At 32.3% G+C, this 16,880-nt stretch overlaps 5 protein-coding genes and 1 long non-coding RNA gene across 9 annotated transcripts in view; 3 read left to right on the forward strand and 3 right to left on the reverse strand.

Moving 5' to 3' along the window:
* Positions 1–1,793, forward strand: part of LOC143150951 (matrix metalloproteinase-2-like) — a 378,361-nt gene extending 376,568 nt beyond the window's left edge. For 3 of the 4 annotated variants that reach the window (XM_076319589.1, XM_076319580.1, XM_076319599.1), the window contains 3 exons: positions 322–620; positions 1,186–1,289; positions 1,371–1,792. In XM_076319589.1, the coding sequence (XP_076175704.1) occupies positions 322–620; positions 1,186–1,289; positions 1,371–1,612 (645 nt within the window). In that variant the 3' untranslated portion in view covers positions 1,613–1,792. Of the gene's footprint in view, positions 1–321; positions 621–1,185; positions 1,290–1,370 lie in introns of all 4 variants that reach the window. The other variant, XM_076319607.1, reaches the window with a different exon arrangement.
* A 163-nt stretch (positions 1,794–1,956) lies between these two features.
* Positions 1,957–3,367, reverse strand: Ppcdc (phosphopantothenoylcysteine decarboxylase). The gene is made up of 2 exons (XM_076319637.1): positions 2,942–3,367; positions 1,957–2,524 (listed from the first exon to the last, which is right to left on the reverse strand). Exons 1-2 carry the CDS (start codon positions 3,365–3,367, stop codon positions 2,354–2,356), a joined length of 597 nt encoding a protein of 198 aa, XP_076175752.1. The 3' UTR covers positions 1,957–2,353.
* A 588-nt stretch (positions 3,368–3,955) lies between these two features.
* LOC143150975 (cytochrome c oxidase assembly protein COX19) lies at positions 3,956–4,344 on the reverse strand. Its single transcript, XM_076319653.1, has one exon. It carries the CDS (start codon positions 4,208–4,210, stop codon positions 3,956–3,958), a length of 255 nt encoding a protein of 84 aa, XP_076175768.1. The 5' UTR covers positions 4,211–4,344.
* On the forward strand, positions 3,984–5,692 carry LOC143150981 (uncharacterized). Its single transcript, XR_012993213.1, has 3 exons — positions 3,984–4,382; positions 5,480–5,561; positions 5,630–5,692. It is a non-coding gene; the product is annotated as an uncharacterized LOC143150981 (long non-coding RNA).
* A 599-nt stretch (positions 5,693–6,291) lies between these two features.
* Positions 6,292–8,713, forward strand: Pths (probable ATP-dependent RNA helicase DDX47). Its single transcript, XM_076319623.1, has 8 exons — positions 6,292–6,438; positions 6,924–7,017; positions 7,090–7,254; positions 7,327–7,493; positions 7,577–7,813; positions 7,882–8,105; positions 8,175–8,436; positions 8,511–8,713. The coding sequence occupies exons 1-8, from the start codon at positions 6,370–6,372 to the stop codon at positions 8,646–8,648; spliced, it is 1,356 nt and encodes a 451-aa protein (XP_076175738.1). The 5' UTR covers positions 6,292–6,369; the 3' UTR covers positions 8,649–8,713.
* A 2,051-nt stretch (positions 8,714–10,764) lies between these two features.
* On the reverse strand, positions 10,765–15,466 carry Not3 (CCR4-associated factor Not3). The gene is made up of 9 exons (XM_076319569.1): positions 15,088–15,466; positions 13,866–14,098; positions 13,637–13,792; positions 13,372–13,551; positions 12,988–13,275; positions 12,618–12,873; positions 11,919–12,526; positions 11,603–11,812; positions 10,765–11,511 (listed from the first exon to the last, which is right to left on the reverse strand). The coding sequence occupies exons 1-9, from the start codon at positions 15,110–15,112 to the stop codon at positions 11,413–11,415; spliced, it is 2,055 nt and encodes a 684-aa protein (XP_076175684.1). The 5' UTR covers positions 15,113–15,466; the 3' UTR covers positions 10,765–11,412.
* Between the last annotated feature and the right edge of the window lie 1,414 nt (positions 15,467–16,880).

Here is a 16,880-nt window from a genome sequence, read left to right on the forward strand (position 1 = left end):
CGTGACGAATGTAATTGAACTTTTAAAATTTTTAACGAATTACACCTGTACCTGTATTACATTGTACTTATATTATTCGTTGTTCTTATTCTAATGAAATCTTTCGACACACTGGAGATCTTGAACTATCTCCGAGAAATAATGAATGAAAAATGAATGTAATTTTAATAGTTAATTGTAGAATGAATGAAACGAGACTCGAAATAAGCAATCGTGACGAATGTAATTAAACTTTTAAAATTTTTAACGAATTACACCTATACCTGTAATTATATTATACCTATATTATTTATCGTTCTTGTATTCATTGATTTGTTACAGTTTCTATGGAGGATCGGCGACCAAGGATTGTACGAGGGATATCCAGCGGAAATTACGCGTTTGTTCAACCTGCCCGAGGAAATCGACCACGTGGACGCGGTTTACGAAAGGCCAGACAAGAAGATAGTTTTTTTCATCGACAAAATGTATTACGTTTTCAACGCCAACAATCTCGAGTTCGGTTACCCGAAACCATTGACGATACTGGGACTTCCGGAATCATTGGAGAAGGTCGATGGCGCGATGATCTGGGGACACAATGGAAAAACTTACTTCTTCAGCGGGTCCATGTATTGGAGGTATTGAACAAATTTTTTGCATCGCATTTGAGTGCACCATTTGAGAGAAATTGGAACGAAAATATGAATTTGAAAACGTTTCGTTCGATGCACAGAAATTCCCGGTTAAATTTATTTGACAAAACGTTTCTAAGTCATTATCAAAACTTAGAAACTCAAAACGTTTTTAAGTTATTAGATATCGAACAAACTTCCGTAATTTATCGTGCGCAATCTTTAAATAATTTGTTTACCGAGTTTGTCAGCGCAAGCAATAATTAAAAATTTACCAAATTTACCAAATTTACCAAATTTACCAAATTTACTCGTATAAATTTAAATAAATTGCCCAATTCTTGACGTCGAATCGTTATTCGAATTCCTAAAAGCGAATAAATTCGTTGATGGTAAATTTAAGATACGTTACAATTAAAATTGTATAAGAAAATGTTGAATAATTGAAAGAAAAATTTTCATCGTTTCGAAACATTCTACTCGTTTATCGCTAATGTAACTATACCGATCGGAAGTAATCGTGATACATTTTTAAAAATACTTTTACAAACGACGATTCTATTTATCGCAGGTACGATGAATCCGTAAACCATGTAGAACTGGATTATCCAAGAGACATAAGTATGTTTGCTGGCGTTGGGAATGATATCGACGCTGTTTTCCAATGGAAGAACGGTGAGGAGTATTTGCTCGTTATAAAAACGAAGAGGGATTCGAACGGATGACGGAATATTACACGAAATGTTTCTCTTCCAGGCAAAACGTATTTCTTCAAAGGAAAAGGCTTCTGGGAGTTCGATGACTTGAGGATGAAAGTCGCCCACGAGAAACAAAAACTCTCGGCACCGTTCTGGATGGGCTGCCCTCGAGAATTGGAAACGAACGACGTGGAGAATTATCCAAGAAAAGCAAAAATCATGACCTCGAGCGACGCGCCAACACTGCCAACACTTTCTCTCGGGTTATTTTTTATAGCATATTTTAGCAAATATTTGTAAACTGTGATATTTATGTAAAGCCGCGTATGAACACGAGCGCGTACACGCGTACGCGTTCTAGTCTGCACGCGACTAAATTTTAACGCACTTCCCTTATACTGATTATGTATAATTAAAGTAATTTTTAAATAATTTTAATAAAGAATTTTAATAGTAAACGACAATTTAAACCAATTCTTTAGGTCTTTCTTGCCCGTCCCAGACCGTTTTTTGTTAACAAATAAAGAACTTACGATTAAATTTGTAATTTAACACCGTTACCGAAGGTACGCTCTCTCTTTATCTTTCTTTTCCACCATTGCGTAATTTTAATTACAAGTTGCCTTTAAGAAAAAGCCTTAAAATATTATTCAACTCATATATTTAACAAAACGTGTACACTTTTATTTGATGGGTCAATTTTAAACGATATGTGAACAGAATTTCTTTACAATTTTTACATTCTACCGTAACAAGTAGACTTTGCTTTGAATACATTCCTTGGTGCAGATGTTCCAGAGACATTTTACTTGAGCAACAAAATATCGCGACCACGGTGCATTCAGGAAAGCGTAATTATACAAGTTGGAACTTGTTATTGGACTTGAATGACTGAGCATAAATTATTTGAATGTCGCCATAGTACAGATCGTGAACATTCTATCTTTAAATTTTCTTTCCTCCCCTACCCCATAAAATATTTCACATTCAATCTGTACGATAATAAAGCTTTGTTGAACATTTCGTTTCTTCTTCCCGACATTAGAGACGCAGATCTGGTGGCGAATACGGATCCCAAGGATTAATCAATCTCAATGTAGTTTGAACAATGGTGTCTACTTCTGCCATTCCACCCATTCCAATATCACCGCACACAAGAGTTTTAGAAATGCATGTAACCTCCTTGTATCCCCAGGACTTAAGCAGGGCTACCTAAATAAAATAAAAACATTTAAAATAGATCAGATAGTACTATAAGGTTTAGGTTAAATGAACTTCTACAAAACTTGCAAAAATATTAAAAAATGTCTATTTCCATAAATCATTGTTATTCTATACTATTTAAGAGAATCTTAATCGTTTATCAAATTAATATGCATTTGAATGTAAAGACTCTGAAAGAATTGCTAATTCTTTCAAGGTTTTACAATTTTATTTCTTAAAATATTATAGTTTCAATAATTAATATATTTAGTTAAATTTAAAGCTACAAGTTTTAACATTTCAAAAAATTATTAAAACATTAGATTAATAATTCTATACTTTTTCAAACCAATTAGTATTGTACACAAAATAGAAGATATACATCGAATTATAAAGAAATAATATTGTTTCTATGATAATTAGTACCTGTGGTGCTGTAACAGGATGTTCCCACATTTTTGTATTCATAGCAGGACAAAAAACCAAAGGTTTTGATGGATTCCAGGCACGTGCAACACAGGTCAAGATATTATCGCATATTCCACTAGCTATCTTACCAAGTGTATTAGCATCTAACGGAGCGATTAAGAATAAATCGGCCCATTTTACTAAATCGATATGTAACACTGGGTCGCCTCTATCTTGCCATGCAGCCCATTCTACTGTATCAGATAAAACTTGAATTCCTGAAGGTAATTCTGCCTCTTTCAAAAAATGCTTAGCCTTTTCCGTAACCACTATTCTTACTTCCAAATTGTTCATCCATAATTTCTCTACTAATTGCGGCAATTTAATCGTGGCTACACTGCCGGTACAACCAATTAAAACTTTCCTTCTAGACATGCTTGACATTTTGATAAACTGGTATTTGTCTTTCTTTTTAGTAATTTATTATTTGCTACTTCTTACTATATAAAATGCGATTCTAGGGTATCATAGACACCAACAATATGGAATAGGCCTGGTCCACCCAAACACGACAAAAAATGCTTTACTGTGAGTAAGTCACTTGATGCAAAATGCTTTGATCGATTCAATTAACAGAGAACTACAATTAACAGAGATCTAAGTGTAACGGTGGTATATTCTCTTCTTAAATCTCTACGACAGATGTGCTACCGTTTCTACGCAACAGGCTGTTTTAAATATTTAGTAATTCGTTTTAAAGTCTCTTCACTGCACTGGAATTACTTGTCACATAAATTTGTTAATGTATTGAACAAAATTCACTATTAAAGATGTCGCTTCATCATTCGCCAATTTTCTTACCTAAACACATATATACGTATACATTATATTTGCAAATTTTTATGCATATTCTAAAATCCGTCAATTTGTTTTCCGAGACGAAACAAAAGCGACCAGACAGAAATGTTCATAAATACTGGTCTATCGCTAAGAACTTCGATAAGAGACTCGATTGGCAATAAATCGCTGCTGTTATGTCTCCTTGACCTGGTCAGCGTAACCCATATTGGCCCAATCGTCTTCGGCCATTAACTGATTTTCCATTCGGCAAGCAAGATAATCCTTTGCGATGCCTCTACACATCGTGTTTTGGTTCTGATTTTGGTACAAACACTGCATATACTTGATCATGAGCAATTTGCAAGTACCCTCATGGTCGAGTGGAAAACTACCTTTCTCCGGTGGTACGGGTGTAAACGTCTTCTGTGAGAACGTGTACGATGTCATCACTAACCCTCTGCGGTGTTCATGCAGAAGAATCAAAAAAAAGAACGAAACGCAAAAGAATTCTCTTGTATGATAATTTCTCACAAAGCACACGACAAACTGCAAGCACCATTACGACAAAATGCAGACGACAGCGCCACATGCGACAATACTTTTAACTTTGCTTTAGCAGGTAAAAATACAGAGCATCTCTTTTACGTTCCAAATAAATATCAATTATTCCTATTATTACAACATTAATAAAACTTTAATCCGTTATAATAATTCTGCAAGTACTCGGAGTCGGACCTATGTTTATATGGTACCTTTTCCTCAAAATGAGCTTTCTAAAAAATTGCTAGAATCTTTTACATTCTATAAGGATCTACTTCTATGGAATCATAAATTTAATTATTGAGAGCACTACTCACATTAGCTGCTACCGATTGACACGATTGTTAGTTACATAAATCATATCCACATTATGATACTGCGGTAAATATTTGAATTTTATTTCTTTAAGCAATAGAATAACGGATCGTAACACATTCGATATGAAATACTGTATATAGTACAATATTCAGGTAAATTCTTATTCGTCGGTTTTTATTACATGAAATCGATTAGGTTTAAATACTGTGCACACCCTTAACTAAATCACTTTAACGATATTTACACACATATCGAAGAATTTTTCAAAATTTCAAAATTTGTTGATTTTTGTATATGCAGACGTACAGAGTTGACTTTGATTAATTTTTATATCGCTAAATTTAGATCGTCATCAATTTTGACAATTTGTTGATGAAGAAAACGAATAGAATTATATTCTTATTTTTTTCAAATCTTCAATTCGTCCGTTCTATTAAGAAATGACTGCATGAAAACGGCGAATCCCAACCGGGATTTCATGTTTCGTTAAAATCCGAACTATCTCTATTTTGAAATGGAAAATTAATACAATTAACGATACCCAATACTGATTATGGACATCGAGTATAAAAGTTATTGATTCGACGTGGAGTTAGCCGATCTTTTCGGTTACCTTCGTCGGTTAACAGTATTTTATTTTTATTGTAACTTCACGAAATTATGGCAAAATGTTCGTGAAGGGGAAATTGATTAATATTTGAATGAAACTGATTTTTAACGATATTAACAAAAGTATATTTCAACCTACATATTCTTTTTATGTGTACCAATGTTTTAAAATATCGGGCTAATATTACACTTTCGCTATAACGAAATATGATAATTATGTATATTATAAAAATAATTTTAATCTTGCAGAAATTTTAGATGAGTTTCGCCGAACACACTTTAAGAAATACTGCTGTAGATATTTTTGAGGAGACAACCACCAAATAAAAATGTCAGTAAGAAAATTATTGTATGTTGTTCATTTAAAACTTTGAAGTTGAAAGGAAATTTAAATTTCAGATTATAAAATTTGTTTTCAAAACTTTCATGCATCAGCAAACGGTTCAGTGCTTTGCACTCTACTCAATCCTAAAATCCTACTTACCTACAAAGTAACAGGTCAGACGAATGAGAATATTGTTTTTGACTTTGATTTAAAAATTATTCTTCATTATCAGATCTAGAGGGCATGAGTATAATGGTTACTAGGATCTGGCCCCTCACCGTTATTCTATGTTTTTGAGACATATCACATATGAAGGAATACATTCATATTTTAATTTTCGATTAATATTATACACGTTATTAGTGGACAATCAAAAATAGTATATTGTTGCGGGCCGGCTTGTGAAAAGTCGATCAGAAACTTTAAATTAATTACATTACTAAAAGGCAAGAAGTGTTTTTCTTTTTAAAACTTGTTAAAACTTAGTAACGTATACAAATTTTACCTTATTAGACTATTCTAAACATCACGCGATAAATAAGATGATAATGTTAAAATCATCGATGATAAAATCCTCAGTAATAGATAGAAACACGAGGAAAAAAACTAAAGTAGAATTCAAAATACTGTCTATATACACCTCCCCTCATTTAGTTTTGGAAGATGTCACCTGTGGCGTTGCAAAGTCGCTAAACTTGAAGTGATACCTATCTACAATAAGTATCCTTTACGATGGTACTAAATAAAAGTAGACATAGAAGGTTCTTTTATAAATTAGAATTGTTATAAAATTGTACATATTAGTAATCGGATAATGGAAGAAAGTAATCCAACAAAACAAGTAGATGAAGAAGATTCAAAGGAAGTAACTTGGAAAGATTTGGTAAGCTTAGAAGTTTTTTTGAAGTAATATAACCTAAATGAAATTATGATTTATGTATTTATTTTGAAATTTGTACTCAGTAATAGTAAAGAAGTATTAGCTGATGTATTATTTAATCAAATGAATATATTATTGGAAATAGTTATGATTATTCTTTTTAACAATTTTGATAAATGAATAATTTAAAAAAAGAAGTATTAGTGATAGGTTATAATACGGGACATTAAAACAGTATATAGTAACGATACAATAATAGTACAACGTTGTAAATGAAAAATAATTTAAAACAAATATTCAGATTACACAAAAATTTGCTTTATATTCTAATTTTTATGGTCATTTATTTCCATTGTATTTCTAAAGAATGTAACTTACTAATAAATATGCAGTATCAAAATTTTTCAAAAAAAGTATAAAATAAACAAAATAAAACATAATAACAATGTAACAACATTATATAATTTACAACAATTATTCTTTTATAGGGAATTATAGATACATTATGTAAAGCATGTGAAGATTTAAAATGGAAATCGCCTACAAAAATTCAATGTGAAGCTATTCCATTAGCACTACAAGGTAAATTTAATAATATGGGTATAAAATCAAAATTGTATATTGATATATTTTCTTTAAACATATATATTGTAGGTAAAGATATAATAGGATTGGCAGAAACTGGCTCTGGTAAAACTGCTGCTTTTGCCCTTCCTATACTACAGTCATTATTAGAAAGTCCTCAAAGATATTTTGCCTTAATTTTAACACCTACCAGAGAATTGGCATTTCAAATATCAGAACAGTTTGAAGCTTTAGGTAATAAAATCATTTATGTTGCTATTTTAAGGTATTATAATCTTTCTCTCTTATGGTTTTATTATATTTTAGGATCAAGTATTGGTGTAAAATGTGCAGTAATAGTAGGTGGTATGGACATGATGTCTCAATCATTAATATTAGCAAAAAAACCACATATTTTAATTGCCACTCCAGGAAGATTGGTTGATCATTTGGAAAATACTAAAGGTTTTAATCTACGTTCTTTAAAATTTTTGGTAATTATAAAATATTTACTTCCAAGCAACTATAAATAAGTCAAAATGTTTAATATCTTTACTTAGCATTTTATTTTTATAAGGTTATGGACGAAGCAGATCGCATTTTGAATTTGGACTTTGAAGTTGAGGTAGATAAAATTTTAAGGGTAATTCCACGAGAAAGAAGAACATTGCTGTTTTCTGCAACAATGACCAAAAAAGTCCAAAAACTGCAGCGAGCATCTCTGCAAAATCCAGTAAAGGTGGAAGTTTCAACAAAGTATCAGACAGTTGAAAAATTGCAACAATATTATATATTCATTCCAGTTAAATTCAAGGTACAAATAGCTCACCAACTATCTGATATTTATGAGAATTTTGCTTTTTAGTAATATTCACATTTTAGGATGTATATCTAGTACATATCTTAAATGAATTAGCAGGCAATAGTTTTATGATTTTTTGCGCAACTTGTAACAATACAGTTAGGACTGCTCTTCTTATACGGAACTTGGGTTTTACTGCAGTTCCATTACATGGACAGATGTCACAAAATAAAAGAATAGCTGCCCTTACTAAATTTAAGGCAAAAAATCGATCTATCCTTATTTCTACAGATGTTGCCAGCAGGTGAATATATGTTATTAAATTTATTTAATTGTCTTTTTATCAATTGATATTTTTATCCATATTTTACAGAGGTCTTGATATCCCTCACGTAGATATTGTAATAAATTTTGATATACCTACGCATAGCAAAGATTACATACACAGAGTTGGTCGTACTGCACGTGCTGGCCGTTCTGGTCGTTCCATTACGTTTGTAACGCAGTATGACGTGGAGCTATATCAAAGAATTGAACAGTTGATATCAAAACAATTACCATTGTACCCCACGGAAGAAGAGGAAGTTATGGTCCTTCAAGAAAGAGTAGCTGAAGCGCAACGTATTGTAAAAATGGTAAATTCATTTTCCTACTAGTTAATTTAAATATTAGTGTAAGCAAAATCAAATACATTATCGTATTGCTTCAGGAAATGAAAGACATCGAAGACAGTAAAAAATTAGGTAAACGAAAGAAACGTCAAGACGATAACGAAGACGATGACACAGAACAATCTATTGGGGTCAGAAAAAGAATAAAAGGAAAAAATAAAGGAAAGGGAAAATAGGGTTGAATGGCTCTATTGCCTTATCAGATACGTTTGTTAATTCTTAATAAATAATATAAACACGAGATGATATTTTTATTATCATTGTCGTTTTGTTTTATTTATAAATCAGACCGTCATTCCCCTCATACGTATTTTCATCCAAAACTCATAGTTTGTATTAAGATCCTTAAGTAACTGTCAATTTACAAAACCACATTTTACTCCCTCTTGTAACTTTCGAACGTCTATTTTTATCTACATAACTAATCAAACTGACTAAGTGGTAATCGAGCATTCACAAAGAAAAATCAAACGTTTATCTTCAGTAAAGTCAGACAATTCTTAATATTGAAAAAGTCTGTTCTATTGTAATAATTTGTTTAAGTCTTTGCACAAAACGAATGTCTATTCCCATACGAGAACAATATAAGATACATAATAAAAATCACAATCTTTCAACCATTGTCATTTATCACTTGTAGCAATATTTGTTAGATGATATTAATAAAGCACCGAAAGCAGAACCCGTCAACCTACACAACCAATTTAGTTTTCTACTCGTATGTCTCTACCTGAATTACAAAGCAGAACCCTGTTTATTAGAAAATGCGAGATAAAAATTAGAAGCATGTAATATATTAAAAGAGCAGCAAAACATTGTAACAAATGCAAAAAGTGTTATACACAGCACACTGTTGTAAAATTTTTTAACTTTCTCCTCAAATCTCTATAGAAAATCATGGATCAGCATTGTACAGGTTCTCATAGTACAAAATACTCGGAAACAATACTGTTCCGTTTTAACATTATGATTATAATACGATTTCTAAAGACTACAATGTTATTTAACTGTATAAAGTGGCAACAAATCCTTATCTCTCTCTTTGCATATAACATTGAACGGTTGCATCTCTTTTCAGACATCAGGGATTACAAAACGGATTTCGTAAAATGTGCACCGGAGAATAATGTAGTGCTGTGTAAAGTGAAAAATCCTTGGTTTATTGTAATTCTGTAAGTCTTACTGACCTAACTTCCATTAATGTATTATTAACAAGCATGACACCTTCGATACACATTAACATATTGAACACTATTGAAGGCTCATTGGTATTGGATGATGTATAACCATGTAAAACCTTTGCAAAACATATTGAGAATTAAATCTGAAATGTACTGCGAACTTGCAAACCAATATTTACTGCAACACCATTTGTTTTTGAAGAGATATATCTCATAGAATATTGCCTCTAAAGTAAATTAAAAAAAAGACCATTGCTAGGTACTGTCATGTAAACATAGCGGTCGCAATTTCGTTTGTAACGAGAGTATCTGCTTAGAATATATCTATTTCTTGTTTAGTAAGTAGATCTCCATTCTAGCGCTAAGTCGATCTTATGAGAAATGTCGACTTTTCTCTGTATACTAAGGGATGCAATATGTCTAATCTCGTTGTCGAAGGCTTTTGTAATGACAAACAGCACGCGTGCAAGCGATCACTTCAATCTTTGAAGCAAAGACTTTTTGTCTGAAATTATTTATTCCAAATGCCGATACTGCCTCACACAATTTAACAAGAAACAACGGAAATCAAACAGATAAGGAAATATACATGTATGTACATATCAAACTACTGAAAATGTTTCTTCTTTGCTTCCCGTTAGGGATGTTTCGCCTTCGGTAGTACCGACAATTTATAATAAATAAGTTCGTACAATATAGCTCTGTCTCTCACTCGCTCTCTCGATCACTCACTCTCTCTCTCTCACTCTTTCTCGTCCTTTCAATAATTCATAAATACATATGAACAGTGATTATCACGAGTCGCCATTTGACGAATACAGTGCGTTGCGCGCAGGGATTGCTGAAAAAGAATGAAATCAAGACTCCTGAATTGACAAGATGTGCAGTAAAACAGTAGCTTACTCTAAGTATGCTACTATTAATACGTAGTGAACGCGTTTTTGACTTCAACGAGTTCAAGTCCCGTTTTTAAATCGTCAAAACGCATCTAAGTAACCTGGTTGAGGGCAAAAATCTAATGGATGGAATGTTCCGAATGCAAGGTGTCAAAGATGTGCCAGATGTGACAAAAATTGAAACAACTTAGGTTTCATTTAAATGAGAAATAAAATATATTCCATAATATTATTATTCACTATTTCTACACATTCTGTACAGTAATTCAATTTAAGGGTTTTATACCTCAATATACTTTATACAAAAAGGCTACTTATAATCTAACATTAAGACATACCATTGCATGAGCGCCCTACACCTTACCGCCAAACGGCAGATGGGCCGCACGCATGTTTGTACTGGTATTACAGAGTCAGTCGCCAGCGAGTATAACTTCTTCCTCTTGTATCACACACCACACACTAAAATGTTAAAAGTGTGTCTCTGGTGCCTTTCGTATCATTACTTTTTATAGTTACAATTTACTGTCCCCGATTAACTTACTCCATTCTTTGTGATAGTTGCTTTTTTGTTTCTTTCAATTTCATGATTCATATTTCACTTTCTTTTTCTCGAAAAGGAATATATAGAAGAGATTACCATCGCAACGTTGAAATATAATGAAGTGCCTTCATTTTTGCTATGCACGAGCTTTTCTTTCTTTTTTGTTTCATTTACTTTTTTCTGAGATACTCTTTACCAATAAATAAAATTATATTTTGTGAAAATATAGAATTGTAAAAAATAAAATCTGTCTTTTCGATTTTTGATAATACCGGTACAGAAATAGTGCATTTCGGAGACTCCACGAGCAACAGGACTGTTAATTCAGATCTCTGTCCTCTAAGTACTTGTACTCAAATGTAAAGCCTTCTTTCTTTCTTTGTCCCCACTTTTCGTAATCAAAATAAATGTAGGTTCCCTGAAATAATCATATTTTAAATAGTAAGTTTCTGCTTTATGTTAAAGTTGTACAATTTATTTTCCACTATCAATTTATACTTTATATTAACCTGTTCATATTCCTCGTTGATTACTTTCGGTTCCTCGTGTCTTTGAAACCACATCATATACTTGGTATGAAACCTCCAACTTTGTTTCTTTAGAGCTTTTGCAGCTAGGTATTGGCCCTTAGAACCTTCCATGTAATAAAATATGAAGAATAATGTTTCCGTTGAAAGACGTTGGAAGAACTCCACGGTGTCAGAATGGGGAAGTTGGACCTAAGAAGTAAAAAATAAACATTAACAAAAATGTAAATAAAAATTAAATTATTATATTTTTAAAGCACAATTAACTTAAGCAGATCAACTAATGATACGATTATACCTGTTGATAGTAAGGAGGCGTTGGACACAGATTTCTCGGTAAATATGATCGTAAGCGTTCAGAATCAGACGGATGAGGCATATGATAGTAAGCGGCCTCCATCATCTGGAACTGCAGCTGGTGTTCTTTTTGAAGAGGTACCGGTCCGAGTGGCGCAACACCAAGCAGGGGAGGAATGTGTGCTTCCGAGGTGGCATTATTGTTGTTATTGTTCGCTTTAGCACTATCAAAGATGTTTCTATTCGACTCGGACGGCGGTATTTCCAAACCTGATCGGACAATTACTTGCTGGGCTATAGATTTCAAAGAGGACATGCCATCAGGAAGCTTAGGGATGAGACCATTGGCAGTGGATGGCGCTGGCGAGCAGGAATTTGCGGGCAGAGGTGAAGACCTACTGCTAACTGACGATTGTGGTGAAGAAGCTGGTGGGATTGGCGTCGTCATTTCAGTTTCACTGTTATGATTCTGATTTTGTTGATTGTGTAACACATGTGTCGTCTGTATGGGTGCAGGATTATTGTGCTGCTGTGAGATCGTTTGTGGCACATTCGAGGTAACGCTGGACGTAGACGAAGACGACAACAAACCATTTTCGCTGCTGTGAGCTACAAATTTAAGAAATGAACCATACAATTTCCTAGAATGCGTTATTATCGATATTTTTTATCAATGAATCATGTTTTAAAAATTACTTACAGGATGTTTTACTAGAGGTAGAATGGATGGCTTGTGAATTACTATGCGAAGCAGCTACTGTGGCAAAGTTGCCTGCATTCGTTGTTGCAATATGATTACTTGTAGAACTAGGCGAGTTATGGCTAGGTGTCATGGGAATGGTCTTGCTTGGAGTGCTGCTCGACAATAAATTCGACTTTATAGTGACAGTGTTTCCCGTGGTTGGAATGCTCGCCTGTGAATTTAATAGTGGCCTGACTGCTGTAGGTTTCACAGGCTGAAATCAAAGTATTCGATAAAGGTCTACTGGTTAACAATTATTGAAATAATAAATCACAGAAATATTATACAAGTGCACCTAATTAGAGTACATATGGAATAATATATATACCTTTGTTTTCTTGTCATTATCCATAGAACTATCACTTGAATGGTTGTGCATGTTGGAACTCAATGGAGGTGATGGTATAGGCGAAGTACCAGAATTAATTGAGGTTGGTGTACCTCCAGTCTCATTACTATTATTGCTATCCGTAGTTGCTGATGAAGGAATACCGACTCCAGACAACTCTACTTCATCGAGACCAATAATATCATCATAAATATATTCATTCTCCTCAAAATCAGGTTCCTGTGAGGATTCAATATAATACTCTACATCATCTTTTATCCTTTTAATCTGTGAATCAAGTAAAAAATAAAGATTAAATAATTATAGGACTGCAGAATAAATATATATGACAAAATTTGAATTAATGATTATTGGTACACTTACAGTATTAACTTCAACAGACATATTGTCCAACATGCGTAACAATGTTTCCAATTTACGGATATGGTAACGATGTTTATCAAGCTTTCCCTTTAATTCGTCCATTCTATCCTGCTTATCTTTATCTAACCTTTTTTTCTTTCCTGCGAGTAATGATTCTATCTCGGATTCAAATGTATCCAGCTATATCAAAACCAATCAAAAGCAAATTATACTTGTTACAACAAATTTTCTTGTATCTGATTAAGTATAATCATCTACTGCATACCTGAAGATTTAAAGCATCTATGGAATTTGCAAGCCAATTGCTAACTTCTTCTCTTTCTTTTTGAGCTGGATCAAGTTTTTGAGCTGCTCCTAAACCTTCTTTCGAATAAGCTTTTGTTTTTGTTTCTCTTTCAACAACTTTAAACCTCTCCATTTGCTGAAAAGAACGTATTATATACAGTAAATATTGTAATTTTTTCAATTTTAATTCCTTGATAAACTATACTTACAGTTTCTATTAACTTCCTATACTCAAGAAGCGTACTTTTATCCTTAATCTCGCCTGACGCAAGCCAGGTTTTGATCTGATCACGTAACCTCTGGAGTTTTTTGATTTCCTTCTTAAGGTCTGCTTCATATTTCTCCTTCTGATTGCTGTTCGTAGCATTATGAACCTTCTGCCAAATGTCCTCAAATGTCTCTACACCCTCTGTTACTTTTTTAAGGCACCGATCTATTTCACCTAAAATTTAAGAAGCATACATATAGTTGACATGATTATATGAAACATAAACATATATAATATTATTTACTACTAACATTCATTTGTGTCTAAATTCAATGATATCACTTATAATCAATGTAAAAATAATATTGATTGTATTGACAAATATAAACATTAATCTAAACAAACTATTAACAAAACTTAACACACAAAAATGAAATAAATAAAAAAGGAGGACGTACTTTTTAATAACAAGTTTGTTTTCATTTAAACAGAAAATGAATAAACTTTTTATAACACTGTATAGGTCATTTATTTGGTTACTTTATTTTTGTAAAGTAAAATGTCTAGTAAAATACATTGTGCAATAACTGTTTCAAACATCTGACTATATACGCAAGACTTAAAAACTATGACCGATCTAGCTGGAAAAGTAATGGGTGCAATAAAACATTGTAAATAGCGGTGAGAACTCTTTATTTTTTCATTATGAACTTCTTTAGAAAGTATTAATAAAGAAACACAAAACGAACAATAATCTAGAGATTCTTATAATACATCACTCTATACTTAAGCAACTTACGTTAAAAGCTTATATTGACTAATACTTTACATATGCTCTACCTCGCACCATTATACACGTGTATCGTACTAGTAAACTGTAGAGCTGATTAAAAGGTTATGCTGACATAAGGAAGCAGCATTAGATTGTCATAAGTACAGTTCATATCAGAAAGAATAAACTTCTATCAAAGAAATATATAAAAAGTTGAACAGAACATACCAATCCATTATACCCTGGCAACCTGTACCAACTGTCAGGCACAGAAGCCTGCATGCAAATAGGTAACGCGAGTTAAAAATAAGCTGATACTAGTCGCAAATACAAGCGTTTAAACCGGCAGAGAACTGCAGGACGCGAAGCAAGATCGAAGGCAAAGTTGTAGTGGTGCAGGGCCATAACAAAATTTCTAAATGTAAACATGCTGGAAACATTTTCTCCTCACCTTGCAACTTTCTCGTCGCAGCCATGGCTATGTAAACATGTGATACAATAATTCATGCATAGTCTAGACGTAATGGAAAAAGTACGGAACAATTTTACGGGACAAATAGTCGCTGAACTATTATTCCCTGTATAATATGGGAGGCTCGGCCACAAGATGGCTTCCGTTTTCAAATGACAACGTCCGACCGTCCGTGAACGAACTGCGTTGATGCTCGCTCTATTTTTCCGTCAAACTCTTAACTTCGACGGTATACAACATACGCTACGTATGGTTGTAAATCGACAACACATAAAAATACACAAAAAGTGATAGCATCAACAAATGATATATATGAAATACTGAATAAATGAGATGGTGTATTATGCATTGGCGCATTCACACATTCTACCTAACGCACATACTTAATGCATTCGTGTTCATAAACCAATCGAAATTCTCTTAAACCTTTCGATGCGTTCGCAACAATTACAACGAGAATGTTTCTTTACGAACTTCTATATAGAATCGTATGCACATGTTTTATTGAAAACGAGTAATTTCAAAATATTAGTTATAGATGTTGATGAATTGATGATGAAAAGAAGTAAAATGTATTTTATTAAATGACAAATTCATTTACACGTGCAAGTTGTTTGATACTTAAAAATTTTTTTTAACAAAGTTACTTATAAATCATTCAAATGGTCAATGATAAAGTTTTATGCATGTTGACAATCTCCGATTTCATTCACAATTTATTCACCAAATGTGAATGAAATGTAAAAATAAAATTAAAGAAAATAGAAATTAAATATAACGTTAATATATTAGTACTAATTTTAATATGATCTATCATTATGTCCTCGTTTATAAACCAATATAAATGCATGCATCCAAACTTTTGTAGACGAAACATAAATGAATTTATACACCTGCTCATTTCAATGCAATTGAATATATATTCGCACAAAATATTTCATTTGAGAAAGGCATGTGCTATGCAAACGTCGAAATTGGAAATTACCAAACTCATGAAAATCATTATTTTATAAAACTGCTTTATGCGAAATCAAATAAAGATTCTAATAGCATTGTAGACATTTTTGTAACTAAATTTGAATATAATTTATTTGAACTAATATTTTAATAATAAATATTATACCTAATGCAGATTAAATGTAAAATAAATAATACGTTTCCTTCGTTACTGTATACGACTTTCCCCTCAATTGGCTAAAATCCATTTAAGCTAATGGAGACATCTCAATGGCATTATTATCGTTATTGATCATTCCTTATTTAACGAATCAATAGTTGTCATGTATTTAAAAATATTGGTTTTGTTAAATAATATTAAAATTAACATTATTAATGTTTTAATATTTGGCAAACGCGAACAAACTCCACGAATATCAATTTTATTATATAAAATATATTAATAATAAATAATCTGCTCAAACATTTGATCTGCTTAGTAATTAAAATTTAGATACATTGATTAATGTTTAAATTTGAAATCATTGCTCGATATATATATTGCATTAGGAAGGAATCTAGTCATATTGCACCCTATAAGTTTTAGTAAGGTGGTAGCAATGAATGCGATAATTGGAAGTATATTCAATTATTTTCACCAAAATGAAATACAAATAATTTATTTGATGAAATAACATGTAAACTTGTTATTTTAAATAGACAATCCTACTTTATCTATTAAATTCTTCATAAAATAATCACATTATTTTTAATAGAAATTATTCGAATGATGCTAGAAAGTGGTATTGAAATAGTTTCGTTAGACAAGTACTACA

This window comes from Ptiloglossa arizonensis, chromosome 1, assembly GCF_051014685.1.
Source record: "Ptiloglossa arizonensis isolate GNS036 chromosome 1, iyPtiAriz1_principal, whole genome shotgun sequence".
Taxonomy (NCBI): Eukaryota; Metazoa; Arthropoda; class Insecta; order Hymenoptera; family Colletidae; genus Ptiloglossa; species Ptiloglossa arizonensis.